This window comes from Cynocephalus volans, chromosome 8, assembly GCF_027409185.1.
Source record: "Cynocephalus volans isolate mCynVol1 chromosome 8, mCynVol1.pri, whole genome shotgun sequence".
Classification (NCBI taxonomy): Eukaryota; Metazoa; Chordata; class Mammalia; order Dermoptera; family Cynocephalidae; genus Cynocephalus; species Cynocephalus volans.
Genome location: NC_084467.1, coordinates 122790611 through 122818285, shown reverse-complemented (window position 1 = coordinate 122818285; position 27675 = coordinate 122790611). Strand labels below are relative to the sequence as shown.

At 45.1% G+C, this 27675-nt stretch overlaps 1 protein-coding gene across 1 annotated transcript in view; it reads left to right on the top strand.

Moving 5' to 3' along the window:
• The first annotated feature begins 13520 nt into the window (after positions 1-13520).
• LMX1A (LIM homeobox transcription factor 1 alpha) overlaps positions 13521-27675 on the top strand; it is a 143006-nt gene continuing 128851 nt past the window's right edge. The window contains exons 1-2 of the mRNA XM_063106805.1: positions 13521-13596; positions 15834-16020. Coding sequence (XP_062962875.1) covers positions 13521-13596; positions 15834-16020 — 263 coding nt within the window. The remainder of the gene's footprint in view (positions 13597-15833; positions 16021-27675) is intronic.

Below are 27675 nucleotides of genomic sequence, written 5' to 3'. Positions count from 1 at the left end.
GAAGTCTGGATGTAAGACAAATGTCTTCTCTTAAGACTGTCCTGTTTCCAGGATGGCAAATATGAGGCCTCCAGGCTTACCACACCCTCAGCCTCCCAGCCCCCCACACGCATTTTTTTTAACCCCACAGAAGTGTGGAAAGAGAACAAAAAGATGTGGGTAAAGAGACTTTCAACTTCCAAGCTGTTATGCACACAAGTGGTCTTGGAGACAGGCAAGTCGGCCCTCATGCCTTTGCAGCCATTTGCCACCAGGGTGCGCTCAAGTTCACAGCAACGTCCAGGTGCTGCGGGAACATTGGTAGGCTGCACTCTGGGAAAGGAGCGCAAAGACTTCATTAAACGGAGTCCCAGTAAAATAATTGGTTGAGACTGTGCTTCCCGGTGATGACAGCTGAGTAGGTTCTGTTTTCCAAATGCCATAACCAGCACGATCTGTCATATCAATGGCTCCTAAAAAGAAGGCTTTGACTGCTCTGGAGTTGCTGGTTTGCGAAGTCCAGCTTTGTTATAAGCAGAGGTACACCCTCCGCCCCACCTCGCTCCCGCTCCGCCTCCGTCCTCCCTTCCTCCTCAGTCCCTGCCAGCCTTCTCTTCCCACTCTTCCACTTGCACTGACCGCAATTTGGGTGTCTTTAGTCACGTTAAGCTGTTAGGGAGATAAGATCTGTGCCCACTTCTCTTGTGCCAGAGGTGGCTTCTTTCTTTTTCCCCAGGTATGGTGCTGCCTAGAAGGAATCATATTTGAGAACTAGGGTTGTCTGGCAGACCAGAAACAACTTCATAAAGATCTGTGATAGTCTGAGGGTCTCTCACCATGCCATTGTGGGGCACTGGGTACTTTTGTTGTTCTGGGTACCCTTATCTGGATGATGAGGTTGGGTGGGCTGGTGAGAGTCGGCAAGAGGAAGAAAAACACACGTTGGAGAGGGACATGGCCAGCTAGCCAACATTCTTCATCACACCAAAGAGGCATGCTTGCTCATGGAGCTCCCCTGCTGGGCAAGATAGAGGGCTGGGGCCAGAGGTTGGAGGAGAGGGTCTTAAGAATTGGAGACTGGAGGCGAGGTGATGCCTGTTCTCAGCTTTAAGTCCAGTGTCTTTCACATGCAGATGCACAGTAGGCATCCGTAGACTCAGTTTTTCAGGTGGGCTGTAGGAGGATCTGTGATCACAATTAAATTTCTCACTAGTTTTAGACCTGAGAAAAGTTATCTAACAGTGAGAGTTCAGTTAGGAAACAAAAGACAACCCAGTTACATAAACAGAGAGAATTTAATATAAAGAATAGTTAAATGAGGCATAACATTGTTAAATAGGCAACTGAAAAGGCAAGAACACTAGGTTGTCATAAATGCAGCAATTGCAGAAGGCCCTAACACCTGTAGGGCTGGGGGGACAACGGGAAGAGGGTGGTGTTATAAAAATTAGAACTCTGGAGGAGAGGCTGGTGCGAGTTTCCTGAAGTGGGCCCAATGGAGATGGCTCTGCAAGGTTTGGGGAAGATGTAAACTGGATTCAGCTGTGATCAGGGGAGGGCATTGCTACTACCAGGGTGAAGAAGCATTGCTAGGTGTCACTCAGAGCCACAGGCAGGAATAAGGAAGCCCAAAGAAGGAAACTTCAAGGAATAGGTAAATCCATTCCTCCTCCACCCTCACCTAGCAGAGTCTACCATGGAGCCACCTGGCAGAGCAGAGATGTGGTTTGCAGAGTCCTAGCTCCAGCATTGCAAGGCCGAGTGTAGAAGACTGGATTTAGAGCTGAGAGACAACAGCTTGAAGACTGGTGCAGTGTGCTCAACTGGAAGAGCAGAAGGGGTTAAGAGTGGGCAAGACGTGAGAGGAACTCAGCCAGTACTTTCTTCCTTTTTTTTTTTTTTTTTTTTTTTATTGCTGATGCTTTAAGAAGAGTAGATTTGATGATAAACTACCAAGTTGTCAGACTGGCTTCCTGGGACCAGAATGCTTATATGGGTTCCTGCAGAGTAAGATGGGCCCATTCTTGACATCAAACTAGAGAAAGTTTTGTGGAGGCTGGTAATGCACTTAGACTCCTGGGGCAGCCCTTCCAAGCTGGGGAGGCCACCAGAGAACTGCAAACCGGAGAGCTGCTGCCCTCGTGTGGACACCTGCGGTTCTGCAGTAGGGTAATGTGACCTGCTGCCTGTAGGGGTGGTTGACTGGCCGACTACACACACCTGCCTACCTTGAACTCCAGGAATGACGGCATGAGAAAGGTCAGTTTGATACTCTGATACAGATGGAGGATCTCTCAGCACTGGGTCATGGTGAAGACGCCTTTTTTCAAAATGAACAAAAGTTTCATTACTGAGATCCTATTTGGCCAGCTATAGACACCTAAAGCTTTCGACCATACAGTTCCAACTACTCTGCTGGGCTGTTGTAGTTGTAGAGAGCAGCCATAGACAGTAACTAAACAAAAGAGCGTGGTTATGTTCCAATAAAACTTTCCTGTGGATACTGAAATTTAAATTTCATATAATTTTCACATGCCACAAAATATTATTCTCCTTTTGATTTTTAAAAATCATTTAAAATGGTAAAAACCATGTTTAGTTTGCAGGGCATACAAAAACAGGCAATGGTCTGGGTTTGGCCCATGGCTGTAGTTGATGGACCCCTGGTCTACAGTCTTCAGCAGTTAAAGCCGTTAGGTGGTGCCATTGCGAGCTAAAATCATGGAAGCCGCTTCTACATTACTTTGCCAATTCCCAGGAAGTTGCACATGTAGCCGCAGGGTCTGACTCTATATATCCAAAAGATGGGGTCAGCCAGAGATATCAGTTCTCTGTTTTTTGAGATTATGGGAGTTTCTGTGGGAGAAATGCTCTGGCTCTAAATTTTACCCTTTTTCTCACTAGACAGAGAATCTTGTTATTTAAATTTATGTTGCTGGGTTCTAAGAAAATGAGGGGTTAACAAATCTGAACCTAATCAGTAGTTCGAGGAGTAGCACAGTATACCATTTCCTCATTCATAAGAAGCATCACTCCTGCATATCTTTAAGCAAATACTTCCTCAATACACTGAAAATGTGACTGGTTTCCTAAAACTGATTTTTTTCATGATTTCCCAGGAACTCAATTATTTTTGAAAGCAAGCTGCACCTACACTGTGACTTACAAAAATGTGTGGTTTTACTTATCTTATGGATAGTTAAACCTACAAGTTGGACATTTAAATGGAGAGAAGATGAATATGAGGAATTTTGAAGGATTTAAAAAGGCCTTTTGTGAAAAAAATAGTTTAGAACAGTGCTACTTTGGGGGCTACAAAGGAGGAAGTAAAGGATTTATATTTGTGTTTTCTTTGATGTGCATAAAGAAACTCTGGAAGGATAACTAAGAACACAATACCTGGTATATTATACTCACATATCAGGGAGAGCTGGGCAGCAAGTGGGGAGGCTGGAAGGAGACCTCATTTCACCCCTTTTATTCCCTGGTGTTTGAACCCTATCAAAGTCTGCCTTTTCCTTTCTTCCCTCCCCACTTCTGTCACCAGGGCCTGACTTTGTGAGACTCTGAGGACACAATGCTACATAAGACACAGATCTGTATGTTTTCTAGTGAAGGACGCAGGCATCTAAAGAAAAGCTGGTAATACCATGTGATAAATGCTAAACGGCCTGCAAAGGGAGCGCAGAGAAAGGGCTAATTACCTGCCTGAGGGCATAAGAGGGAGACCTCCAACAGGGCAGGGAAGGAAGGCAAGGGGACTCCTGGCTGAGGCGATGGCCTATCCCAAAGCACGGGGGTGTGCTCAGGAAATCGTTGGGAGTGCCTGAGTTACTGTGGGGGGCAGAGGGTTGAGCGCCTGGAGCTGAGTGGGAGGGAAGAGATGAGGGAAGTTGGGGAGATGAGGCTAGAGACGTTGTTTGGGACAAGCTTGTGCAGAGAAATTTGGACTTTCCTTAGGACCTGGGGTTCCATCAGAGGCATGTATGTCTGAAAACCAACAGATGACAGTGTGGGGCAGTAGTGGCTGCAGACTAGAGGCCCCTCATCTGTGAAGTGAGAGGTTGGACTAGCTGAACACTGGGGTCCTGTCCAGCGTTGACTTTGCATGACTGGGTCAGTGTTTCTTCTCTTTATGCAATCCCTAGTCCCAGCCAACTGAGGCTCAGCCAGCCACACGCTGCACCCTCTCATTAACGCCCTGCTGTTGTAAGGAGGGGAGAAATATTATCTGCCCTGTTGCTCAGGGGAGAAGATACAGCCTGGGATGAAGCCACTTGCCTGTGCCTGGGAGTGACTCAGTGGTGAAACCAGAGCCCGCTACCCAGTGGGAAGACAGATGAGAGGCTAAAGAAACTCCGATGGCTGTGCTCTTCCCTCCCCACCCTGCCCAGATGTTCTGGGAGACTCTGGCTGAACTCTGGGGCACACCCATCTGTGTTCCTGGCAAGCATGGTAGCTGAGCATTTGCACTACCCAGCATTTAGCTGCTGCTGGTGCAGAACCAGGATGGGGTGGTTGAGGCCTGGCAAGGCTTGGGGCTGCCTGGAGTGGGCAGCACACCTGTGGGTGGGTACCCTGGTGCTGCCAGATGCATCAAGGCAAAGATTTGGTGATTGAAACTTGGCAGCTCTAAACGGGGGCAGAGCAGCTCTCGGCTGACATTCAGGGTGGATCTCACTCCACTTGCATATGAAATCAATGAGATAATGGATGTGAAAACATTTTGAAAAGTCACCAAACTTCTTATTGCACCCATCCCGCTGTTCTCCCTCCTACATTTCCTCTTCTGTTGCTGCCCCACCATTCCCCAAGCTTCTCTGTGCCTTTCCCCTTCCCTTCTCCTTGCCTCACAACTAGAGAGACACTGACTTTGTGGACTCAGGTTCTGAGACGTCTCTCACATTCATGCCCCTTCATTTCATATTCGCTGTCTCTGCCCTGGTCCAGGCCCTGAATTTCTTGCTTATATTAGACTAACAAAGTTTATCTGCTCTACCTCCCCTTTCTCCTTCCTTTGAATTTATCATCCACACTGATACCAGATTTAGTAATCTTAGACCATAATTCAGATTATTTTACTCCTCTGATTCAAAACTTTCAAAGGCTCTTTATTGACTACAGAGTAATAAACTCTGAAGTCTGGTATTCAAACCTGCTTGGCTGTCCCACTTCCTTCTGTTCAGAGATCCTCCAACTCACCTTGACCTTCTGCCCTTCGTGCCTTTTCTCAAGCCTGGAATGCCTTCACCTTCAGTATCCTCCTGACAATTTTTTTTCTCCTTTGAACTTCATGATTTAAGAAGTTGTGGATAATTTATTGATGCGATAAAAAAAAGTGAAAACGGAATCTAATTTTAGATGCATCAGAGGACATTTCTTTTTAATGATCTGATTAGTATATTCACGCAGCAAATACTGATTTTGTGCAGGGCACTGAGCTGATGATCGGGATGGAGTTTACCCACTTGGGTCAGGGATCTAGAGGTATGAAGATTAAGGGTGCATTGTCTTTTTTGTTTACTCAAACAAATCCACAACTACAGCTCTAATACTGGTAGAAAATTATCTGTAGACTGCTTATTTCCCTTTTTGCCTAGCCATCAGGAAGCTCAAAGGCAAATTTGACTCTCAATCACAGTATTCATTTGCTCATTCAAATGTTCCAATGTTCAAACATGACAGTGTTACATATGTACTTGAAACTATGTTAGATCAAACCAGGTCACCACAGTTCCTGTCCCCAGAGACAACTATTACCTCTCATATTTAGCATACCTGCATTATCTGTTTCTGTATGCCTGATTTTGTAGTTTTCTTTTATTTCTTTTTATTAATTTGTTGTATGTATCATTAGTTTTATGTTCACTAAATTTCTCTTCAGGAGAGGTGACATATAGTCAACATATAAAAATAAAAATGTTCAAGCACTGTTAATGAGGTCATAGATTTAATCTCCATTGTTGCAAGCTATATACAAGTATTTTTGTTATTTTATTATATACTTTCTTCTAAAGCAACTAGACATAAGTATAACTGATACACAGTTTGATCGGATCATAACAATTTTGCAGGTCTTTACTTTTTTCTATTTTACCTTGAAAACACAGGGTGACATTTAACATTCTATTACAATTCAAATATTAGTCCAAGTTTATTATTTTGGGATGTGATTAGCTTTTCTATTCCTAGTATATAATTTTAATTTAAAAAAATCCATCTTAATATTCATAGTATTTGTATATCACCTCAAATCCTGTTGGGAAACTAGATAAGATATATTATACAGTATAAATAAGTTAACAATTGAATAAACAGGGCATATTCCTCAGAAGAATGAGACTGGGTGTACATTCACAGAACCAAAATACCTAGCACAGTGATAGGTACATAGTAAGGGTCTGATGAATTCTAGTTGCTATTATTATTGTCATCATGATCAATAAGCACCTCTAGGACCATGTTCTTTTTTAATTCTACAGCCTTAGTACCTAGCACTTGGACATAGGTATCCAGAAAATGTGACTTGAATTAAGCTAAGCTGAATTGAATTGAAGACAGTCATTGTCTTTAATTCATTGTCTTCACTTAGGGGCATCTCAGTCACCACCATCATTTAATGTCCTTGGTGGATGGGGGGTGTGGGGATCCCTTCCTTCCTGCAAGTACCTGTAAGAAGCTGGAGTCTTGCTACTGGGTTGATGGAGGTGGCCCTGCACCTGTTTCAACACAGAGCTCCTTCAGCTGCCTCGGCCCTGGGCATTGCCTGCCTCTGGGGCTTGTTCATAGCTGCTGTTTCCCAGCACTGGTCACCCCAGTGCTGCAGAAGCCTTCAGCCAGGCCCCCAACTGCTCCACTGGGCTTTGTGTCCAGGGACCTCTGCCTAATCCACCTGCCTGTTCACCGCATAGCAACTGAGGTGCCATGGGTGTGTGAGTCCGGCCCAGGAGCTAACAAACCTCACCTCCTCACAGGTCTCTCCCTATTTTCGTTCCCGGGGAGTTCACTTTCTGTGCTTCGCCCCTCCCCCCATTATTTTCACATTTTTGGTATTTGGTGTGAAGTATCAAAGATAGGGCTTGTCAGACCCCAGGAGTGAGGGGCTCATATAGGAAGCCTGCAACCTGCGGACTTATTGAGGAGCAGGTGGGATTGTTCCAAAAGAAATGCCATCTCAGGCTGTGGGTGGAGCCTAGGGCCAGACATGTCATGAACCTCACTCAGTGCCAATGACTGCCTTCAATTCAGTTCACCTTAATTTAATTCAAGTCACATCCTCTGGACACCTATGTCCAAGTGCTAGGTACTACGACTATAGAATTAAATAAAACATGGTCCTAGAGGTTCTTATTGTCCAATAATGATGATGATGGTAATAATAATAGCAACTACAATTCACTGAACCCTTACCATGTGCCTGTTACTGTGCTAGGTATTTTGTATTTATTATCTCATTTAACACACACAAAAACACACTAATAATTTCCTCAATTTATCTAAGAGGGAAACTGAGGCTGGGAGAGATGAAAGAACTTACCCAAGGCCACCATAAGTGGCAGAGTCAACAATCAATTCCAGGTCTGTCTGATCCCAGGGCCCTGCAATGCCACCCCCCAGCCATAGAGCACAGCCTATCCCAGTCATGGAAATGTGTCAATTACACAGTGACAACTGCTATCGTTAGACACAGGGACTCTATCTGAATGCTGGCACGGTTCCCGTTTGTTCATGAGGACGGGGAAAAGCCAAGATGACCTTCCTTTGGCAGCTGTATGTGCTTGTTCATTGGGAGGTGAGAGGGAGACCCAAAGGGTATTTGTACATTAAGTACAAATACCAGACAGATAATTAGATGTTTCACATCTGTCATCTCTATTGACTGTCACAATACTCTCAAGGAATATCTTATTCCTTTCCTTGTACAGATAAGGACACTGAAACATGGAGAGGTTACATAATTTAAGATTAAACAGCTTAAAATGTCAGAACTGGGATATGAACTCAGGCCTCTCTGTTTCCAAAGCCTGTGCATGCTCTTTCCAGTACACTGAGTTGTGCTATCGAGTAGATAACAACTTTAGAGCACTCTCTATTTAGTCAACAAACATGGGCTGGGTTTCTTTGGTACGTGAAGCATTGTGCTGTGCACAGGAGAATCACAGGTGAGTGTGACATGGATTCTTTTCTTAAGGAGCTGTTGGCCCAACAGGGAGATAAAGTAGGCATGTAGATAATTCTCCTGCTGGGTCCAAAGAATGTGGTGCTTTAAATGGTACCTTTGTTCTCCTGGAGGAGTCTCCTCCTTGCCCAGGTCTGTCCTTGCCATGCTGGATGGAGAATCTGTCTTATGCTCAGGGAGTGATCCACATTTGCACTGCCTGAACTCCCTCCTATTCCAGAAGCTGGTTTGGGATGTCCCCTTCTGCCCCAGAAAGCTCTGTTGAGAGATCTGAATGTCAGTGCAGGACCAGCGGATTCACGGAAAAAGAATCCAGAGGTCAAGGTAGTGTGTAGTTCAAGTGTGTCCCCCTACCACCCCAGTCTCTGGCTGCCCTGTTGGAATATTGCCGTCTCTGTCTAGGCAGCAATGTTTCTGCTTCTTTTCCTCTTGCTTAAAATGTTCTTTGACACTTTTTAACAAATAACACAATTTTTCCTTTGTGTTTCCCTTAATAAAACACAGAAATGAGAGCAGGAAAAGGAAAGTAAAAAAACATGTTCCTGTCATCTCCACTCTGCAGCAGGATGTCCGTCCCCCTCCCTTGTGACTCCCACCAAGCGTCGGTCTCTGACTCCTCCATCCCCACTCCTCTCCCCAAATCTCAGCCACAATTTTTTTTTTCTTCTTCTCTGTTTTTTTGCCACAGAAGGAGTAGCTCCACAGCTGGTCTGCACGTCTCACCCTCATCTTCTACAACTTGCTATTTTACGAAAGACTGATGATTGGGGAGAAATGGAACAGGATCAGGGGAACCTTCCACTTGAAGAAGTGCCCACAGGTTACAAGGTCCCTGCACAACCTCTGGGTCCTACAGATGCTTCCCTTTCATTGGCCCTTGCCTGTCTTCCTCCAATGATGGCAGCTTCCAGACCAACCTGCCAAGGGCCCCACATTTCCTCTTCAAAGCAAAGTACTGGGCTTAAGACATAGTTCCTGGATCTCTTGGGATCTGCTTGAAGTTGCAAGATTCCTAATGTTTGCAGCAGCTGCCTGTCTCTTAGTAGGGTTAAATGCAAGTTTCCGCACTTGAATCCAAACACTAATTGCACAAATGCAATGTGGTAGAGATGTACCCTACCAGTAGCTCATGTGGAAAAGGACTAAGGAGGTTCTGTTAATGACACATACAGTATGAGTTAACGGCAGGCACTGAAAATGCTAACACAAAATCAGGCCATGTTAATGGATGTTACACTGCTCGAGAAAGGAGATGAGGTCCCAAACACACTTTCATTAGAAAGTTGCAACAGATCTGGGTGCCATAATTGATGAGAGACAGAAAAACTGGATCAGGTTCAGAGAAAAGTGGACGGGATGGTGAGGGAAGCTCTGCTGTCCTCTGAAGGGTTGGAAGCAGGATGTGACTTTTTGAATGGCTGGCCCTGAGGAATCCATGGACCAGAGGTTGGAAGCTCTAGGGAAATGAATCTTGGCCTGTGCAAACTAGTTGGACCAGACAAGCTTTAAGATCACTTACAACTCTAAAAGTGTAATTTTGGGGGCCCCTTCTGAAGCCTGTTTACCTTGCTTCCACAAATTCTCAGAAGAAAATACTTCTTTCTAATAAAAGAGAGAATGTGGCTTATTCTTCATAAAGGGCTTCTGGACAGTGGCTCTGTGACATCTTTCATTAAAAAGGTAAATAATAGCATTTGAGTTTAAACCACAAGGAAAACCACTAGGCCTGGTCAGGAGGAACTTTCATAGGTGGGTTAGGATGGCCCACCTGTCCGTCTGCCCATCCATGGCACTGAGTTGGCTAAGGCCAAACTGAAACAATCCTGGGATAGGAGTGGGATTCATGATTCCCACTTCATTGAGAGAGGTCAAATAAATCACAAAAAAACTCTGAATAAACAAGTTGTATCTGTATTGGTTTAGACACATCAGCCAAGTCTACACCTGGACAACCACTACCTATGGTAAGGATCTGTTGGTTCTACTCCCACCCCACAGGCCAAAGCCAGTCCAATTTTACAAATTTAGACTGTGAGGGCCTTACAGACTATATTGTATAGCCCCTTCACCCTAGAGAGGAGGTATTGATGTACAGAGAGGTGAACTGATGGCCCAGACCAACTCATTGGCAGAGGTGGGGATGGAACTGAGGTCTTTTGGTTCCTGACTCTTCACTGCAGTGGTCCCTGACTATAGAGAGAGCTCCACTCATCCCTCAGCCAAGTGAATGGTATTTGTTAATCACATCCTGGCTCTGCACTAAGAACGGTAGGGCTTATAATGTGATTATGAGACACAGTTCCCAATCTGAAGTGCCCAACACCAGCTGGGGAAAGACATTCCCACCAAAAATGTGTGTAATCTACACTACACAGGCTGCCTTTCAGATGAAAAACCATTTGAAAGATTTGGGTCTTAGATCAAATGAAAATCTAGACACTTTCAGGATATTTGCTAAAAGGGACATTCTAACAACTAGTTAAATGTATTTCATAAATTCAGAACCTATACTGAAACCATAACTCTGTTGGGCATTTAAAAATATTCCTTATGGTTTTATTTGCTGTACTCCATTTTTTTCTTGCCTAACTTCTATTTTATATGTTATCCTAAGAATACTTGTAATTTTTGTATTTTTTTTCACACCTTGTTCTACATGAAGTGTCAGAAAGAACAAAGGTCAGGTGTTAGAAGACATGCCACTAGCCATCTGGGCAACATCAGAGAAATCTTTCAGCCACGATAAGCCCCAAAGATTCATCTGAAACAATGGATAAAGCTATTTGTTCTGCCTACATCACAGGTTTGTTGTAAAGATCAAGCAAAATCATGTATGTGCAAGTACCCTGAAAAGTATAAAGCAGCATTCAAATATAAAATATTAAACTCTTTGCCCTTTTCCCTTGTTTTTCTGAAGTTATATTCAGTGTTTGACTTGTGCCTGCTGGCAGAAAGCACTTATAATGACAAGCAGGGTCACTGCTCCTAAGCACATTAGAACATGTTCCTGCCAGCACTTTTCTTTAAAAATAAGGAAGTGGTCCTGTCCTTGGAGAAAGTAATAGAAAACGCTTGCTATATGTAGCATCTCCTCTGCTCTGGTTCATCTTGCCAAAGTGCCTGCCAATTCTAATTTAGTTCAGTTCGGTTTAGGGACTGAGGGTGCCCCAGAGAATCCCATTGAATTGAACATTCCTGGGGTAGTCAAGTAATGGAATGGATACCACGCACTCCGTGCTCCGTTTTCCTCACCTGTAATACTGGGATAATAATTATCTCCACCTCATAGGGTTGTTTAAAGATTAAATGAGTCGACTATGTAAGCAAGCCTGGCACGAAATAAATGTTTGATAAATTTTAGCCAATGTTATGATTTATTTATTGAGCATCCACTTGGGCAAGGAAGCATGTTAACCTCCTGTGATATACAGATGAGTAAGACCCTGTTCCTGCCCCTGGAGGGGTCTAAGTTCTGTCATTGTAAGCGAAAGTTAGGAAGCATAGGGAATTAACATTTTCCTCCAAATACTTTGCTCCGCTAAGAATGTCCCCTTAGCTGACTTCCTGCTCAGTGTCACGGCAGGTTTATCTTCAGGGGATCAGATCCCACGTAGTCTCTTCCAGGAGCCTGATTCAATCGCTGGCCGTGGGTTATTTGGTTTCCGCGCACCCCATCAGCGAAGAGGTTTCGATCTGAAACGGTGAACGGGTTTCGAGCCCAGAGGAAGTTGGGAACTTGCAGGAGCCGCCGGGTGGACGATAAAGGAAGGGTTTGCTGAGTTCAGAGCTGCTGGGGCTCGCAATCGCACGCGGCAAGCAGCTTCTTGGTGCTTCGCGCGGCCTGGGTGGGGATCGCCGTGCTTTTCTCACTTAGAGTGGTTGGGAAACGTCCGGGGAACCACCGCGCCGCGCCGCGGTCCAGCTGGCGCGGAGATCTCCGCTAAGGCCCAGAAGGGGCTCGGGCCGTGGGTGGCGACCGGGCCAGAGCGCCCCGAAGTAACAGTTACACGTGGAGGGGAGGAAACTCTGCGTGCCCGGGAGGGTGCAGCTGCGGAGGGGCGCACCCGGCGCAGCTGTGAATTGGGCCGCTCAGCCAGGCTGGGAAAGAGACCGCGGCCCCGCCACGGGACGCGCTCCCGGCCCCCCGCCCTGCGCACCCCACCCCCTTCCCTCTGCCGCGCACGCAGCGCCGCGGCCCCTGTCTGAAGCGCCGGGATCCGCCCCAGCGAAACAGGGCCGACTTGCACCCAGGACCCTGGGCCTCCGCCTTCCCTCCCAGCCTGGGAGAAGCATCCAGCTCTCCTCTACGCCCGAGGAGCGACGCGGGCTGCAGGACGTCCCGAGAAGGCAGGCAGCTCGCAGCCACGTCCCGGCGCGGCCCGGGCGCGCCGAGGAACAGAGCCAGGGGCCGGCGTTCTCTCGGGCTCCCTCCCGGGCGCGCCGGAGACAGGGGTGGCTGTTCTGGCTGCTGCCTCGGGGCGACGCCTTCCCCGGCCGAAGCTTCCCGCAGCGCTTCGCAACTTCACTCCACTCCAGCCGCTGGGAGCGAGCTCGCCCATCAGGTAAGGAAGGCTGTCGGTTCCTAAGCTCCGGCTCTAGGCAGGCGTGTTTCTGAAAGTTGATTTGAAATGCATCCAAGAATGAGCCGGGCCAGCAGCGGCTCCTCCCCAAGGCGACTCCTTTGCTCCTGCAGACATTCCCGGCACTGGACGACCGGCGGGAGAACCTCCCCGCGCGCCCCGCGCGCCCGCTCCCGCGCGCCCCCAGCAGAGCGCAGCGCCCGGAGTCCGGAAGCAGGCGGGACGCTCTCTGGGTTCCTTAGCCTGCCCCTCTTCAACCCCGGACAGGTGAGGGCCGCAACCGGGCGGCCGGGGCGCGGGTTGCAGACCCCGTCGTCCCGCGTGCCAGGGCCCAGGCGCGCGAGGGAGGGTACCGACTCCTTTTATCCTCGTCATACCCCAGTAGCTAGGTTCCTGCGGAGACGTCCCTAGGGCCCCCATTCGTAAAGGTTGGGGCGGAGTCGGACTCGGGATGGGAAACCTGGGGATGGGGACGGGGGTGGGGTTGGGGGGGGCAGGAGAAGAAGAAACGCAATTGGGGGGCGGAGGCCTAAGTACATAACGCGTTGACTTGAAGTGAAATCAGATCAGTCAGAGCAGTTTGCGGTGACTGGTTTCTCCCCTCCTGCCCCACATTTCTCTTCGCTGGACCCTACCCTCCTGGCTCGTTCTGGTCGCCCTGGACACTTTCTCCGTCCTTTCTCCAGGAGTGCGGCGGCTTGGGGCGCCGAGTCCCAGCGGGCACGGACGCCAGACACATTGCTCTCTCTCCTCTACACAGGTCCTCCCAGCCCGGCCCGAACATGCTGGACGGCCTGAAGATGGAGGAGAACTTCCAAAGCGCGATCGAGACCTCGGCCTCCTTCTCCTCGCTGCTGGGTGAGTGTTCAGGCCATGCGTCCCGGGCGCACGCTCTTTTCGCCAGGCCTGAGCTCTGGAGCCCAGCTCGCTGGGACCCGGTCGGCAACAGGCGAGCAAGCGCCTCTCTTTATGCAATCAATTGAGCCCACTCCCTGAGTATCAATACCTGTAGGTCGTCCCTACCCAAATAAAACCAACAAGCTGCCCCAGGCTTCAAGCGCCGGGCACCGAATTCCCCAAAGCCGCGAGGGGCGGGCGAGCTTGTTCGCAGGCGTCTGAGTGGCAGGTGGTTAAAAATACCCTGGGCTGGATTTTTAATCACGAGCTGATCGACGTCTCATAAATGCCGCACTCTTCTCAGCGGCCCAGGGGCGAGCATCCGAGACTCGAGGCCCTGACCGCCCAAATTCGAGGCGTCTTCTTGCGTCCACCAACTCCAGCCCCAATTTCAGTCACGGCCGAGAGGCTTTTCCGGGCTGGTGAGCAGCGCAGCGCAGGGATTAGCCCGCGCGGCGGGGCCCTCGCTTCGGCTTTAATTAACTGGGGCTGGATCCCGGGTCCGGCGGGTTATCCCCGCCACCCCGACCCCCAACCCCTTCGCAGCGACCGCGGAGGAGCAGCGCGTCGAGGGCCGGGAAGCGTGTGCACACACGGGGTCTTCCAGAGCTGAGCCAGGGATTGTTGTTGCGTTCCCGGTCCCCCTCCCCCCCGCATCCCGCCCTTGGTGCTTTCGAATTTGGGGAGCGGGTGTTTTATTTACTTATTTTTTAGCGTAAGGGAGTTTTCGTTTTGTCATTTAAACCTCTTGCCTCTTGCCCTTACTCGGACCGCTAGAGCAGGATTAAGGCGGAGGATGAGACAGTTCGGCTGGAGAAATGTCCAGAGAGGAATCCTCCACCCGCCCCAAGCCCCAGACGAAACGAAATACGAAATCACGCACAATGCGCTGTCCTCTTTCAACAGTGCCCCTGTCCCCACCCTTTCGGGAATGCTCCGACTCTGTCCAGCCTCGGGAGAACGCCGAGGCACTGCCCAGGCGGGGAGCGCTTGCGGACTTCGTGGACACAGCTGGTGTCGCATTTCGCCCTGTGACCTCGGTTCGGCCCATGTCCGCTGTCAACGCTAGAGTAGTGGCCGGGTACGCCGAGACCCGGCAGAGAGGAAATAGAATTTACAAACTGAGAACTAGCTCGGAGCTTTTCCTAGCCCTCCTTGCACGCGCCGCAGAGTGACCGGCCCAACTCACGAGCCTGCGGCTGGGTCCCCGAAGGGGAAAGCGAGAACAGTGTAGCAGGGATATGGGGAAGGGTCGGGCCCCTTGGGACACTGCGTGCAATAGTGTTTTTACTGGGGGACAAGGCCTTCTTTAAATAGCCATGAAGTGTATCGACAAAGGCGGCCAAGCGTCGCCCTCTGCAAAAAAGCACCTCTCTCCAAACTAAAGAAACAAAACACGAAAAGTCCAAAGGGTAGGATAGAGCAGATTCCCTGCCTGCGCTGAGCCGGTGTGGGGGCCGTTTCGCCCCGACGCACTGCTGCCGAGCTCGCCTGTTACCGGGAATCCCGGCCGGGACACTCCGCGGCGTCTTCGCTCCGTGATTCCCCCCCCCCCTTTCTTCCCTCTATTTTGACGCTTCTTAATTATTAAAAACCCATTTGCAATTTGCACGCCAGCCAAGACGCAGCAGTTTGGGGTTCATTGGTTTGAACAATACCGGGTTTACCTGGGGGCAAGAAGGTATTTTTTCTGTACACTCAGGACGTTTTAGGAAGAAAAGAGAAATTTTAAAGTTTACCTTAAAAAAATGCATTTTAACAAAAGAAAAAAGCATACGTATTGTTTTTACTCATTCTCAGTTTTAAAAATAGTCAATAGAGACAAGCATAGTGAGTGATTTAATGATTAATTACGACGTGATAAATCTGGCAGCACAGATTTATTTGTAACCCAATTTTACAGGATGCGAGCACGTTTGCGCGCATACCTGGGTATGTTTGATAAAGGCTACTTACTGATTTCCGTCCCCTCCTCCGCTAAGATTTACATCTTCCCATATAGTTAGTCCCTGATTATTAGAAAGGTCACTTGGTTTGTTTTTTCCAAGTCTCGGCTTGGTTGATTAGCAGGGAGCTCCCTGGGATGGGGAGCGCGGGGGGAATCTGTGGGTATGGAAGACAGGGAACGGGTCGCTCCGGGGTTTGACGGGGTTGACCGTCCGGGACGGCTCACCCACGAACGTCTGTTGTTGCTGTAGGCAGAGCGGTAAGCCCCAAGTCCGTCTGCGAGGGCTGTCAGCGGGTCATCTCGGACAGGTTTCTGCTGCGGCTCAACGATAGCTTCTGGCACGAGCAGTGCGTTCAGTGCGCCTCCTGCAAAGAGCCCCTGGAGACCACCTGCTTCTACCGGGATAAGAAGCTCTACTGCAAGTATGACTACGAGAAGTAAGTGGCCGCGCCCCCGGAGCGCGCCCCATGCACTGGCGTCAGTATGAGCCGGGGACTTTGTCCTTCTCTATCCCCATCCTCTTCTAGAAGGCGCGAAAGGCACCCTAACGATCAGAGATGCAGAACTCCCCTTCGCCCCTGCCCGTACACTCCCTCGGGAGGCAGAGATCAGTGCCGGCGCGCGCAACGATGGCCCGGGCGCCACAGAAACGCGCGCGATTGCTCCCCTCCGCGGTCTGCTCGCTTATTATTTCGTCTTGCAGGTCCCTTATCCAGATTCGGCCATTCCCAGAGGCCACTGTTCGTGGGCCTCTGACTCCTTCGAGCTCGGTTCCCCAGTTTGCGGGGTGCCCTGTGGGCTGCCAGTGATCGCGTCTTCTTGCTGGTTCCCACCCCATCTTACCTAGGTGTCTGCACCACTCCCGCGCTCGTGCCGAGCGATGAGGCTGTACTGACCTCGCGGCTTCTGTCCTCTGTGCGCATTTCCCCCTCGGGTTTGTCCAGTGAAGTCTAGAGAGACTGGGCTCGGAAAAGGCGCTGCTGCTGCTCCGAGCTAAGCGCACAACTGGTTCGCTTTTCCTTTCCTGTATCCTTCTCCGGTTTTTCCAAAGCCCTCGGGCGCAGGGACTGTTAGGCCAGAAGTTGGGGCCTGACCTGAAGCCCCCTCCGCCATCCTGTGTCCCCCACCCTAGTTCAGGTCTGGGTATGCTCTTCTGCCACACAGTACGTTCAGTTCGCTCTCGTCGACGCGAACGTTCTGGTGTGTTTTGAGAATTAGGAGGCAGGTACTTAAGAATGTGATTATTTCGAATCTAGATTTCTGTAATGCCTAAAGCCTGGATGAAGCCAGGGAATGGGAGTTGGAAGGATTTCCTTATTCTCTCCGGCCAGGCCCAGAGCAGCTCAGTGAAAGAAAGGCGCGGGAACTGCTTGCTTTTCCTTGAGAAAATGGCTAATTAATAGGTGCGTTGGCTTCGCAGGGCTGTGGACTATATTGAAGGAAAGAAAAGTGGCTGAAACAGAGGCCTCTGTTTTTGTACTTTAGGACTGGTCTATGTTGACTGTGTGGGCGCGCGCGCGCGCGCGCGCAAAATTCTGCATTTGTCACTGGTGAATAAAGGAATAGCACTATATGAAGATCATCAAAGGAGGGTTAGTGTGCGTGAAAAGCACTTCCTATCATGTTATTAAAAATGCCATTGAAAGAGGGTGCGCGGGAGAAGTCTCAATATAACAAAAAGCACTGAGAAGGTAGAGAAATACTTTCTTTTCCGTGCTTTCTGGGCTATGAGGTTTACTAAAAACTGCCAGTGATTAGACTTAGTGGCCACACTGAAAAAATTGGTTCTGCCACTTAGTGCTTCTTTGCTACAAAATACTTCAATTTTACCCCCATGTGGAGAGAGTACTAGACTTTTTCGTTGTTGTTTTTTGAAAAGATAATAACTTCACTTTTTTCAGAAATAAAAAATAATACGTGCGTGATTTTGGATGAGCCGGGCAATACAGAAATATATAAAGAAGTGAGAACTCTTTATGACCAGTTCACGAATTGATAATTATGTTCAACACCTTCGAAAGAAGATATGCTTGTCTCTGTTCTTGATTGTCTGTTTATTGCTACAGTGTCTTTGTGGAAAGTGCAATTTTTAGGTAATTAAGCAGATTTTGCCCACACAACTTCAAGTATCACCTTTGGATAAAGCTTCGGGCTGATTGCTCGCTTTTTTCTCTCTTGCTTTCTATCTGAAGGTTTTAGTATTGTGTGGACCCAATCTTTATCTTTCTGCTTATAGATTACTGAAATGTCCACATCCTTCAGGCACAACACTAGCAAATTCAAAAGTATTGGAGCTTAGGAAAGGATTTGGGTTGTGAATTTCTATTCTGTTTGTTAAAAAAAAAAATCACAAATCAAAGAAGGCTTAAGGGTCAACACAGCTGTCTGGCCAGTCAAATCTTCTTTAAGGAAGTCAGGCTGTGTCAAGAGGAGAAGAAACAGTTGTTGTAAAGTACTTAACACAACAATGTCTCTTCCATTTCAGCCCTCCAGGTTTGGCGCGGTTTGGGGTTTGGGCTTATTAGCCCATGAGGGTCAGTTCTCCCCTCACAAAGCTATTTCTGCAAAGGGAAAATTGCAGGGATCAACTTGCCAGCTGTTGGCCAGAACCAAGAAGATTTTTTAAAGGGGTGCGAGCTACATTGTTCTGCTAGGTGTTGATGTTACAATGATGGTTTTTAATTTTAATTTAAAAATATTTTTTGAGACACTGATGTCCAAAATCTAGTTGCTTGTTCTCTTTAGCTCATGACACACTCTCGGTACTGGTCTGTGTCCAGCCCATCAATTGCTTTTTAGATTAATTTATTCCTTTTTTTTTTTCATTGCTTTTTTCCTCCTCTGTTCTCCCATATAAATCTCATTCTTCTTCCAACAAAACAGGGTTTTAATATATTTAGTAATTTTAATGATGTTAGTGTGCATGGTAGTGGCTGTAGGAAAAAAGAGGGGATTTTTGCTTGTTTGTTTGTTTGTTTTGTTTTTAAATTAGACTCAGGACAAGCTTTTGTTGAGATTCTATATGTAAGACACTGGGCAGGGTGAGGAGAGGATAATGAGGAACAGTCTCACAGCCTGCCTTCAGAAGGCTTATCGCTTAGCACTTTTCCCATCTGTATTATCCTAAACATCACTTATTTCTTGAAAGCAACCTCCACTTAAAGTGCAGGACTAAGCTATCTGGAATGATCGAATATTTATCCTTTAGAGAGATACAATTCAATATTAGACAATAGTTATAAAACAATCAGGAAGAGCATTTTTTTCTCTTTAAAAATGCATTTATATTGGTAAGGGACAACAATAATCAACCACAATGTATATCGACAAAATAAAATTAAAAAAAATAAAAAATAAATAAAAAAAATGCATTTGTAAAAATAGCTTTGCTTTTTTTGTGTGTGTGGGTCTTTTAAAAATTTGAGACACAGACAAGATAAATGGAGAAGAAAATGAGATAAAAGTTAAGTGATAGGACAGTGTTATGGAGCACTTAATAAAGAATAAATATTCAGGCAGTGCCCTGGTCTCTAAAATGCTATTGAAGTTCAAATGCTATTTCTACACATTTAAGTAAACAAACATATAGCTACTGTGCAGTCTTTCGTGAGAGTCATAAACATAATATTAACAAAGCAGGTTTATCATATTTATGTTAGCCATTTGTATTACATGTCTGGCTGTTGGACAGTTTTGCGTTTGAATTATTAGCTGTGTATCCATGGTATCAGGCAGCCAGTTAAAAAATGAAAATGCCATTCTGTCAACTAGTCATTACATCTTCATGATGTCAAACATCAAAAAAAAAACAAAAAACATTGAATTGAAAAAATTGAAATTGAACTAACAGTGGCGTCTTGGACATGTAAGACTTTATCTGAAGACTTTAGGATGTTTTATTAAGTGTTTGTCTCATACGCTGTGATACTTTTAGGAATGATTTATCTTCTTATTACCCCAAACAAATAAGCATGTAAGGCAAGACTGTAGAGCACTGATTTTTGAAGTCCAAAAGTTGAGAACTAGAGGTGACCATTGTTTATGACATGTCATCAAAGAAAACTAGCTAGTTAGGTGGAATGATAACATTTACAAAATTGATAAAGTAGTGCTAAGTCACATAAAACATTAGAATGCTATAGGTGTGCATTTATAAAAACCAAATTCAACTGTTTTCAATGTTCCTGAAAGTTAGCAGACAACCAAAATATTTTCCACCCTAGGGGACTTCTATTTATATAACTGTTCTTCCCTATTTAACTGAGTCCTCTATGATCTGGTAAGTTTAAAGTTTTCCCTGAATTTCTTCCAAACAAATACTGTAGTTGGACTTCAGTCTGAGACAGAAGAGACTGCTGAATAACGGGAATGTGGTAATACAATAGATAATTAAGCCTTCTGGAAGGGATCCCACATTTAAATCAAGTTTATATTGTTTCTTTCATGTGCCTGGCGGCTTGGTGGGTCAGGCGGGGCCCTCTCCCCTCACATATGAAGTTTATCATGATCCTTTAGATTGTTCTGGACAATCTAGGAGCAATGTGGGATAGTATTGCTGTCATCAGGGCTGTTCTCACAACATCATAACTCCCCACATGTCAGCAAATCGTAGGCCTTGGGAAACCTTTTCTCAGAGGGCCGGTTGATGTTTTCTTCCCTTTCTTTTGGAGCAGACCAATTTTCCAAAGAAAAGGACTGAAGTAAAGGAAAGTGGATATTTCACTTAAAGCTTTCTCTGTATCTTTCTTTCAACCTGCTGATTGGCAGCCTGCGGTGAAAATGACTTAGGTAATGATCTCTATTAGGATCAGTAATGAACTAATTCTGCATTTTATCAAGGTAGTGTAGGAGGGGGGTGTGTAAGGAGTTCGTTCAGATTCATTACTGTGACATTACTTGGAGATCAGAATTGAGCATGCAGTTACTCATGAAAGGAGCCCACAGATGAAATTACATAGGCAACCATTAGATTTTTGCTTTACATTAACTTTTGTTGGCCTCACTCCTGGCACAATAAAATTTAAGGAATATAAAAATCAAACACAGCGAGGTAATAAACTTACGTCTGTGTTAAATTGCAGGGGGCTTAGCTCAGAATAAGCACAGTCCATGGGCTGTGGCTGTGTTTGTGCAGGCAGACTTATCTCTCTCTCTCTCTATTTTTAATTTTAGAGGGTGATTGGAAACATTCCTTGCTCAGAGGTGCTTCCTTTTTTTAATATACGTATTGGTCCCTGGGTAAGATTTTTTTTTTTGAAATCTAAGACTTAATTTCGAAAGAAAATTAGATAGTAGGAGTAAATATTAATAGTATTCTGGGAATTAGAACACTAGATATGAACACTGCTTTTTAGAATAGGCTTATTAGATTCTTCGGATACTTACATAGAGGGAATGCATTTAAAAGTTATTTATCTAGTCCAGTTTTACATACTGTAGAGTCCTGGGAGTTTTGTCATTTACCTGTCTAGGAAGTAGTTTCAATATGTGAATATCAGTGACAAGAACTTGTCTGACAGCTCATTGTTTGTTTTGCTTTTTAGTTTCATTTTTCTTATTTCTAACTTTTGTTACTGTTACTTTTGTCACTGTTACTAATTTTAGAGAGTCCTCTTCATTTTTTTCGTTTTAATTCTGGGAAGGTTTTTGGAGCTCTTGAGCAGGTACAGTTTCTCTAAGGAGAGCAATTTCATTTATTAAATCATCAGCTAATTATTTTTTATAGTCAAATAAATTATTTGGGTCATAGTGTTGAGAAGTGAGACAAAAGTTTAACACATTCATTATATTACCAGAAATTTATTAAAGCTTCTTAGAGTAAATGCATATTACAAAATGTCATTTTTTAAATTTAATCAAGTTCAAAACAACCAATATTGAATCATGTTAACTTGATTATTAAGTACAGTTGTACAACACTGGGAAATGAATCATGAAAAAAAAAGTGTGATTGCATTTATAATAGAAAAGATTTAAAAATAATTTCTGCCCTATGAAATCTTAGCTTTGCTTCAGTGTTTTTCATTTTTTTTTTTAACACCTTTCTGACATAAATTTTAAAATTCTTTTTCACATCTTCAGAGAGAGGTTCTCAGATAAGCCATTTGTAGGGTGAGATAAAGAGGGTTGGGGGCTGAATGGGATGGGTAGTGTCTCCCACCCTCTACATAGAGGCAGAAAGTTTCCTACATGGAAAGGTCCTATTGTATTTTCCACATGCCTGAGACTTCCCCTTAGGAATACCCTATATGTGAAGTCTCTTAGCGACATTAGAATAGTGTTCTTGCCAGCAGCCTTTTCAGAAATGATTTGAGGAAGTTGGTAATTTTAGGAGCAAAATGTAGAAAAGGTTCTGGAGCAAATATCAGAGAGGATGGAGAAAAGAGACCCTTTTGTCTCTTCAGAATTCCCTGTGTTCTGGAACTGAGAGAGAATTGTCTTGGTGCTTCTTAGGATTTACATTTTTTCTGTAGTCTTTTTTGGCTAGCATGATATGGGGCATTTTAGTCAATTTATCACAATTAGAATTAGTTATGTTATCATTGACCAATGTCGATTGCAGCTTTGTGTCTCTTTGTCATATATCAAATGAAACCTAGCCAACCATCTTGCCAAAATGAATGCCTTCCAAATGTCAAATTGTTATTTTAGTAAAGCACAATTATGTCTCTGTATTTTTAACCGAGATGAAATTAATAAAGTTGCTATGGCCCTGGCATTAATTAACAGGAGGATTAGATGTATATCAGCTAAAAAGGAGGTGTAAACATTGTAATCTTGCTACATGTTTGTTTTCACACTACTGAAAATAAATAAAATGAGATTTAGGATAGGGATTAAGTTTCTTCTGGTATTAGTCAGCAGATGCAATTGGAATGCAGCAGAAACACTGAAGTGTTAGTGAAGACATTATGTAAGGAACAAAACTGGGGCCCTACATCAGTTTCCTACCCTTTGGATATACTTGGTCCTGTCACAAATAGCCCCATCTGGGTAGTTAAAAAAGGATTTTGAAAGCCTACCTCTGTGCTGTTCTTTACAGTGGTGAGCCAAGGCAACCGAGTCCTCTGTAGAGCTCGTCACCTGGCTGCCATGCATGGATTAGCTAGAATTTAATGAAACCATTGCCAGATTCCCCATTATTACACCATAATGTCGTAATAACTAAAAATACAAAATGGGCTGTGCTTTTCCTAGTCCTGTAACTGAAGTCACATGAAAGAGCGTCTGGTCTCTCCCAGCTTTTCAAGATTCCAGTTTGGGGATCCTATTTTTGGATCACAGCAAATATGTCTGGCTTTTCCGACTCTCTGGGCCTCCAGTCTCTCTCCACAGTATTAGATTTGTGTTTTATCATTATCGACATATAATGGACAAACCCTGATAGATCCTGCCCACTGCAGACTGGACTTCCTTGTCTGACAGGCCCAACAACCCTGTTATTATATGGACAACCTTGTCCATGTAACAAATATCTTCAGCATCCAGCCTTTCTGGGAATGGACCACATGCTTTATCTAGACTTCACATCTGGCCCTGTCCCAATCTGCCTCCCGCTCACTCCACCATGCCCTTTGGAATTCTATTAAATTGACTCTTGCAGGCATCAGATATTACTTAAACTCTGTCTCATCAACTGCCTCATTTTTAACCCAGGCCATCTTGGTGAACTGTTAGCACTCTTTTGATTTTCTCTCTTGGAGGAACCTAGTTAGCCTTTTAGACACACAACATAATAGTCTCATCACATGTCCAGTCAGTTATTGAGCTGGGCTCGGGTAAATAAATGGCTAGTTAATCTCAGGTTTGCATGGTCCCATGATGGTTACTCTTTGAGTGACCACTTAGCGTCCCCTGAAAACCTTTCTGAGTGGGCCTGGGACCTTAGTGGATGCTGAGTTATGTCATGCCACTACAAGTGGGTACATTATGGTGAGTCAGAGAAGTGCCTGAGTTTGATGCCATCACCAGTAAAAGCAGAGAAGGAGTCATTCGGTGAGAAGCCTGGTCGGCATTCCAGTAGGATGTGATGAATGCATCATTCATTCTCCACTCTTTGCTGCTTCTCTGGACATTGCACTCTTCAACCTGGAAAGAACCATCCTTTATCCCTTGGGCACCAAGTTCTGCTGCTGCAATGTGAAGAGATCTTTGGATCAGCTTCCTCTCCAAATTCCATCCTGCCCCTTCAGTTACGCAGCTACTCCTTGACTCACAATTCTGTTGCTTCCTCCCTATCAAGCCTTAGGAGCCTTTAAAAGGATTTCTCAAAACAAAACAAAACAAAACACCCCCTCCTGAACTCTAGATTAGCCTCTTAAGCTCATTAAAGTTCCTTTAAATACCAAAATGTTGGGCTCCTGGGGACTATCCCCCCAAACCATATTTTCATTCTTCACATTGTTGTCATTCACTGTGCAGCAGATTAAGGCCAGCTCCCTCTGGGCCCAGAAACAGTCCCGTCTCTCTCTGCAGCAGAGTTCGAATATGTCTTTGTTTGAGCACCCGACAGCTTGATCCTGAGTGGGAGCTGATGCCAGCTTGGCCTGGGGCTCCCATCTCCAGGGTGGAGAAGAGGTGGATGTCTCCCCAACATGGGGCCCAGAAAAGGGAATAGGCAGTTGAGTGGAGAAGGTGTGGCTTTTGTAGTTTTCAGGACCATGGCAGTCTTCGGGTCCTATCTCAGTCTCTGGAGAGACCAAGGAATGGCGGAGTGCTCTGATGGTTTGGATTTAAAGATTCTCATGCCCTGGAGAATCAGGGTGGCTTTGCGAGCCTTTTGTTTGGGACTCAGCAGCAACACTGTTCTGTACATTCCCCAGGCATTCCTGGTCTATCACAGTCCTGAGGTGAATTTTTATGGCTACACCTGCCTTTGCCTGATTTGCCTTTCCTTATTTCAGCCTCCTTCCCAAAGAGACTCTTTTAATAGCATCTCGCCCCCTCTCTGTCATTTCAGGCTTCCTTCTCTAAAGCTGGCTCTTGGGGAGAGCTTTCTGGTTTTGACAGTGGAACAAATCCTTTTTAACATAACCATGTAGAGTTTCCTCCCCTGCTGCTGGCTTCCCTCACCCTTTCTCCTCTTGCTCCTCCTCACATTGTGATAGGGGTTCCTATTAGGCATGTGTTCTCCAGGAATGACAGCCACCATTTTCACAGGGATGCGGGCACAGCTCTTCAGAGATGAAAACCAGTTGGCAGTGTCACGAGGTAGGCTTTGGACATCCAGAGGAGAAGAACACCCAGGAGACACCTGCCTGCCTCTCTTAGGCTGGAGTTTTGCTTGGTCTCTGCACCTGTCTTTTCCCTGGTGCTCTGTGCACCTTGAATCCCTGGATTGAACCACAGTACTGGTTTTCTAGCCCCGTTTTCAGAATCTCAGCTCAGCTTCATCTTCTTGCTTATCTTATGCTCTGAATCCATCTTGTGACCTTTTAAATTTCAAATTACTCTGTGTGCAGGCTAGAGTCTGCTCTTAGCTAGCTGTCAAATTGGAGAGGGGGTTATGAAATAATTCACATTGGGATGTACATGATAATGTGCTATTCTTCTGAAGATGCTTTTTAAATGAAAGAATGTTCAGTTATTTAGGAATGACTACCTTATGGTAGAATTTTAGGAGTGGAGGAGGTAATTTGCGGTGAAATGCAAATAACACTTCATAGGGGGCTTCTTTGTTTTTCTGCATGTAATGCTGGCCATGATAACCCAGCCACTCCTTTCCTTGTGGATTTCCTTTGTGCTTTTTTATTAGTTGATATCTTTTATTTCAAAAGTCCATGTCCGTAGATGAAAAGGGTAGACAGGTGAGTATGAATGGTTCGGACACTGCACAGCTCTCTACATTACTGAAAAATAATTTGAAACACGTGTCCTATTGTCAAGAGATATCCAAGCCACATTTCCTCATCTGTAGAAAGGAGTAGGGTTATTGTGAGAATTAAATGAGATAATGAACATGAAAAACCTTTAGGTTAAATATGGAATACTATACAGGATTGGGTATCATTATTGTTGGTTGTTTTTTTTTTTAAATATATGAGTAAAAGCTTATAAATATCCTTAGGAGCTGTGTACAATAACCCAACATAGTGCAGTTGTTAAGAGCATAGACTCAGGAGCCAGACTGTCTGGGATCAAATCCTTGGTGTGTTACACATTAGCTGTGTTACCTTGGGCAAGGGTCTTACTTGCCCTGTGCCCATTTCTTGTCTCTAAACAAGAATAATAATAGTACCAACCTCATAGAATGATTTTTGGTTAATATATATAAAGCATGCAGATCAGTGCTTGGCTCAGAGAAAATCCTGTAAATGGATTTGTTGAAAAAAATATATCTTTTTCAATTTTCAAAGAGCCTTCACCTATATTATCTCTATCCATCCTCACAAAAGTTTTAAAAGTTTGAAAGGAACGGTGTTTGTTTTTTTCCCCCTTCATTTTATAGCTGAGAAAACCGAGGCTCAGAGAGGTTAAGAACTTGCCTAAGGTCATGCTGTTGGTGAAGAGAGAAGCTGGGATGCTATCCCCAGCCCCTAACTCCTGGTCCAGTGGCCTTTCCATTAAATCACACCATCTGCTGCTTGGATTCTGGTGTTCACACCCCAGTGAGATCACAATTCTCAGTTTGTCCTGTTGAACCAGCTCGTGGAAAACACGTCCCCACCTGCTAGATACTTGAGCTTTCAAGCAGCCTTCTGAAGGCCAGCTGTTTAGAGTATTCTGTGGTTTTAAAGGAAGTTTTTAGGATTTGGAGATTGCCTGAGTGTGAGTAGATGAATGTTCCCGGTGTATGCTGATCACTTCTGTTTGCCGAGCTCTTCCACAAGTGCAAAGCACCCTATTCCATCCTTTCCTAACCCATGCTGCCTATGTTGGTTTCCGTTGTCCCTTTAGCATAGCTGTCCTTCCCCAGTGGAAGAACGACAAGCAGACAGCATCCATTTTCTTTCTTCCCAGCTCCCAGGGTTTGCTATTGGTGACTTTTGTTGTGGGATCCTGTCTGCACATTTGGCTGCAGAACTGTTAAATATCAGATCTAGAGCCTTCCAGACATAACTTCCATGAGGACTAACCAGCAGCTGTCCATCCATTCCTTGAATAAACCCTTTCCAAGTTTGCTTCTGAACTGGGTTGCATTTTCGAATAAATCCCAGCCACAGCTAGAAGAGGTCCTACTGTGCCCCCATGTGAGGCTGATTTCCAGAACTGTGACATCCCTCTTGTTTGTTACTTGGCCCGACTGGACCAAAAAAGTGATAATGTAATCTTGGATTTTAAAGAAAATAAGTATTTCTGTATTGTATTATTTCTCCCACCACTGCCAACATTTTGTTCTCTTTAAACTAGTTCCAGTCAATTTTAGAGAGATGAAATGTATGACTGAATTTAATCTTTGTAAACTGGTGTTTAATGAAACTAGAGATTTCAGATAATACATGAGCAATTGAAATGCACTTTACCTAGTTGTATGTGGATTTCTCAAACTGAGGCTTAAATGAACTCATAAAAAGTTGGTTCATTAATTAAATAACTCATTCATTCATTTAATCATCAAACAGATTTATTAAATTCCTATATGTGTCAGGTATGTAAAAATGAATAAAACAAAAATGAATAATACAATGATGTATTAATGGCCTAGCAAAAGAGACATAATTAAACAGATGCTTAAAAATGAGTAAAATTGTTTTGAGAGACATGGCCAGAAGGACAGAGAACCAGCTTATTTATTTATTTATTTTTTAAATTTTATTTTGTCGATATACATTGTGGCTGATTATTGCTCCTCATCACCAAAACCTCCCTCCCTTCTCCCTCCCCCCCAACAATGTCCTTTCTGTTTGCTTGTTGTATCAACTTCAAGTAATTGTGGTTGTTATATCTTCTCCCCCCCCCCCGGTTTTGTGTGTGTGTGTGTGTGTGTGTGAATTTATATATTAATTTTTAGCTCCCACCAATAAGTGAGAACATGTGGTATTTCTCTTTCTGTGCCTGACTTGTTTCACTTAATATAATTCTCTCGAGGTCCATCCATGTTGTTGCAAATGGCAGTATTTAATTCGTTTTTATAGCTGAGTAGTATTCCATTG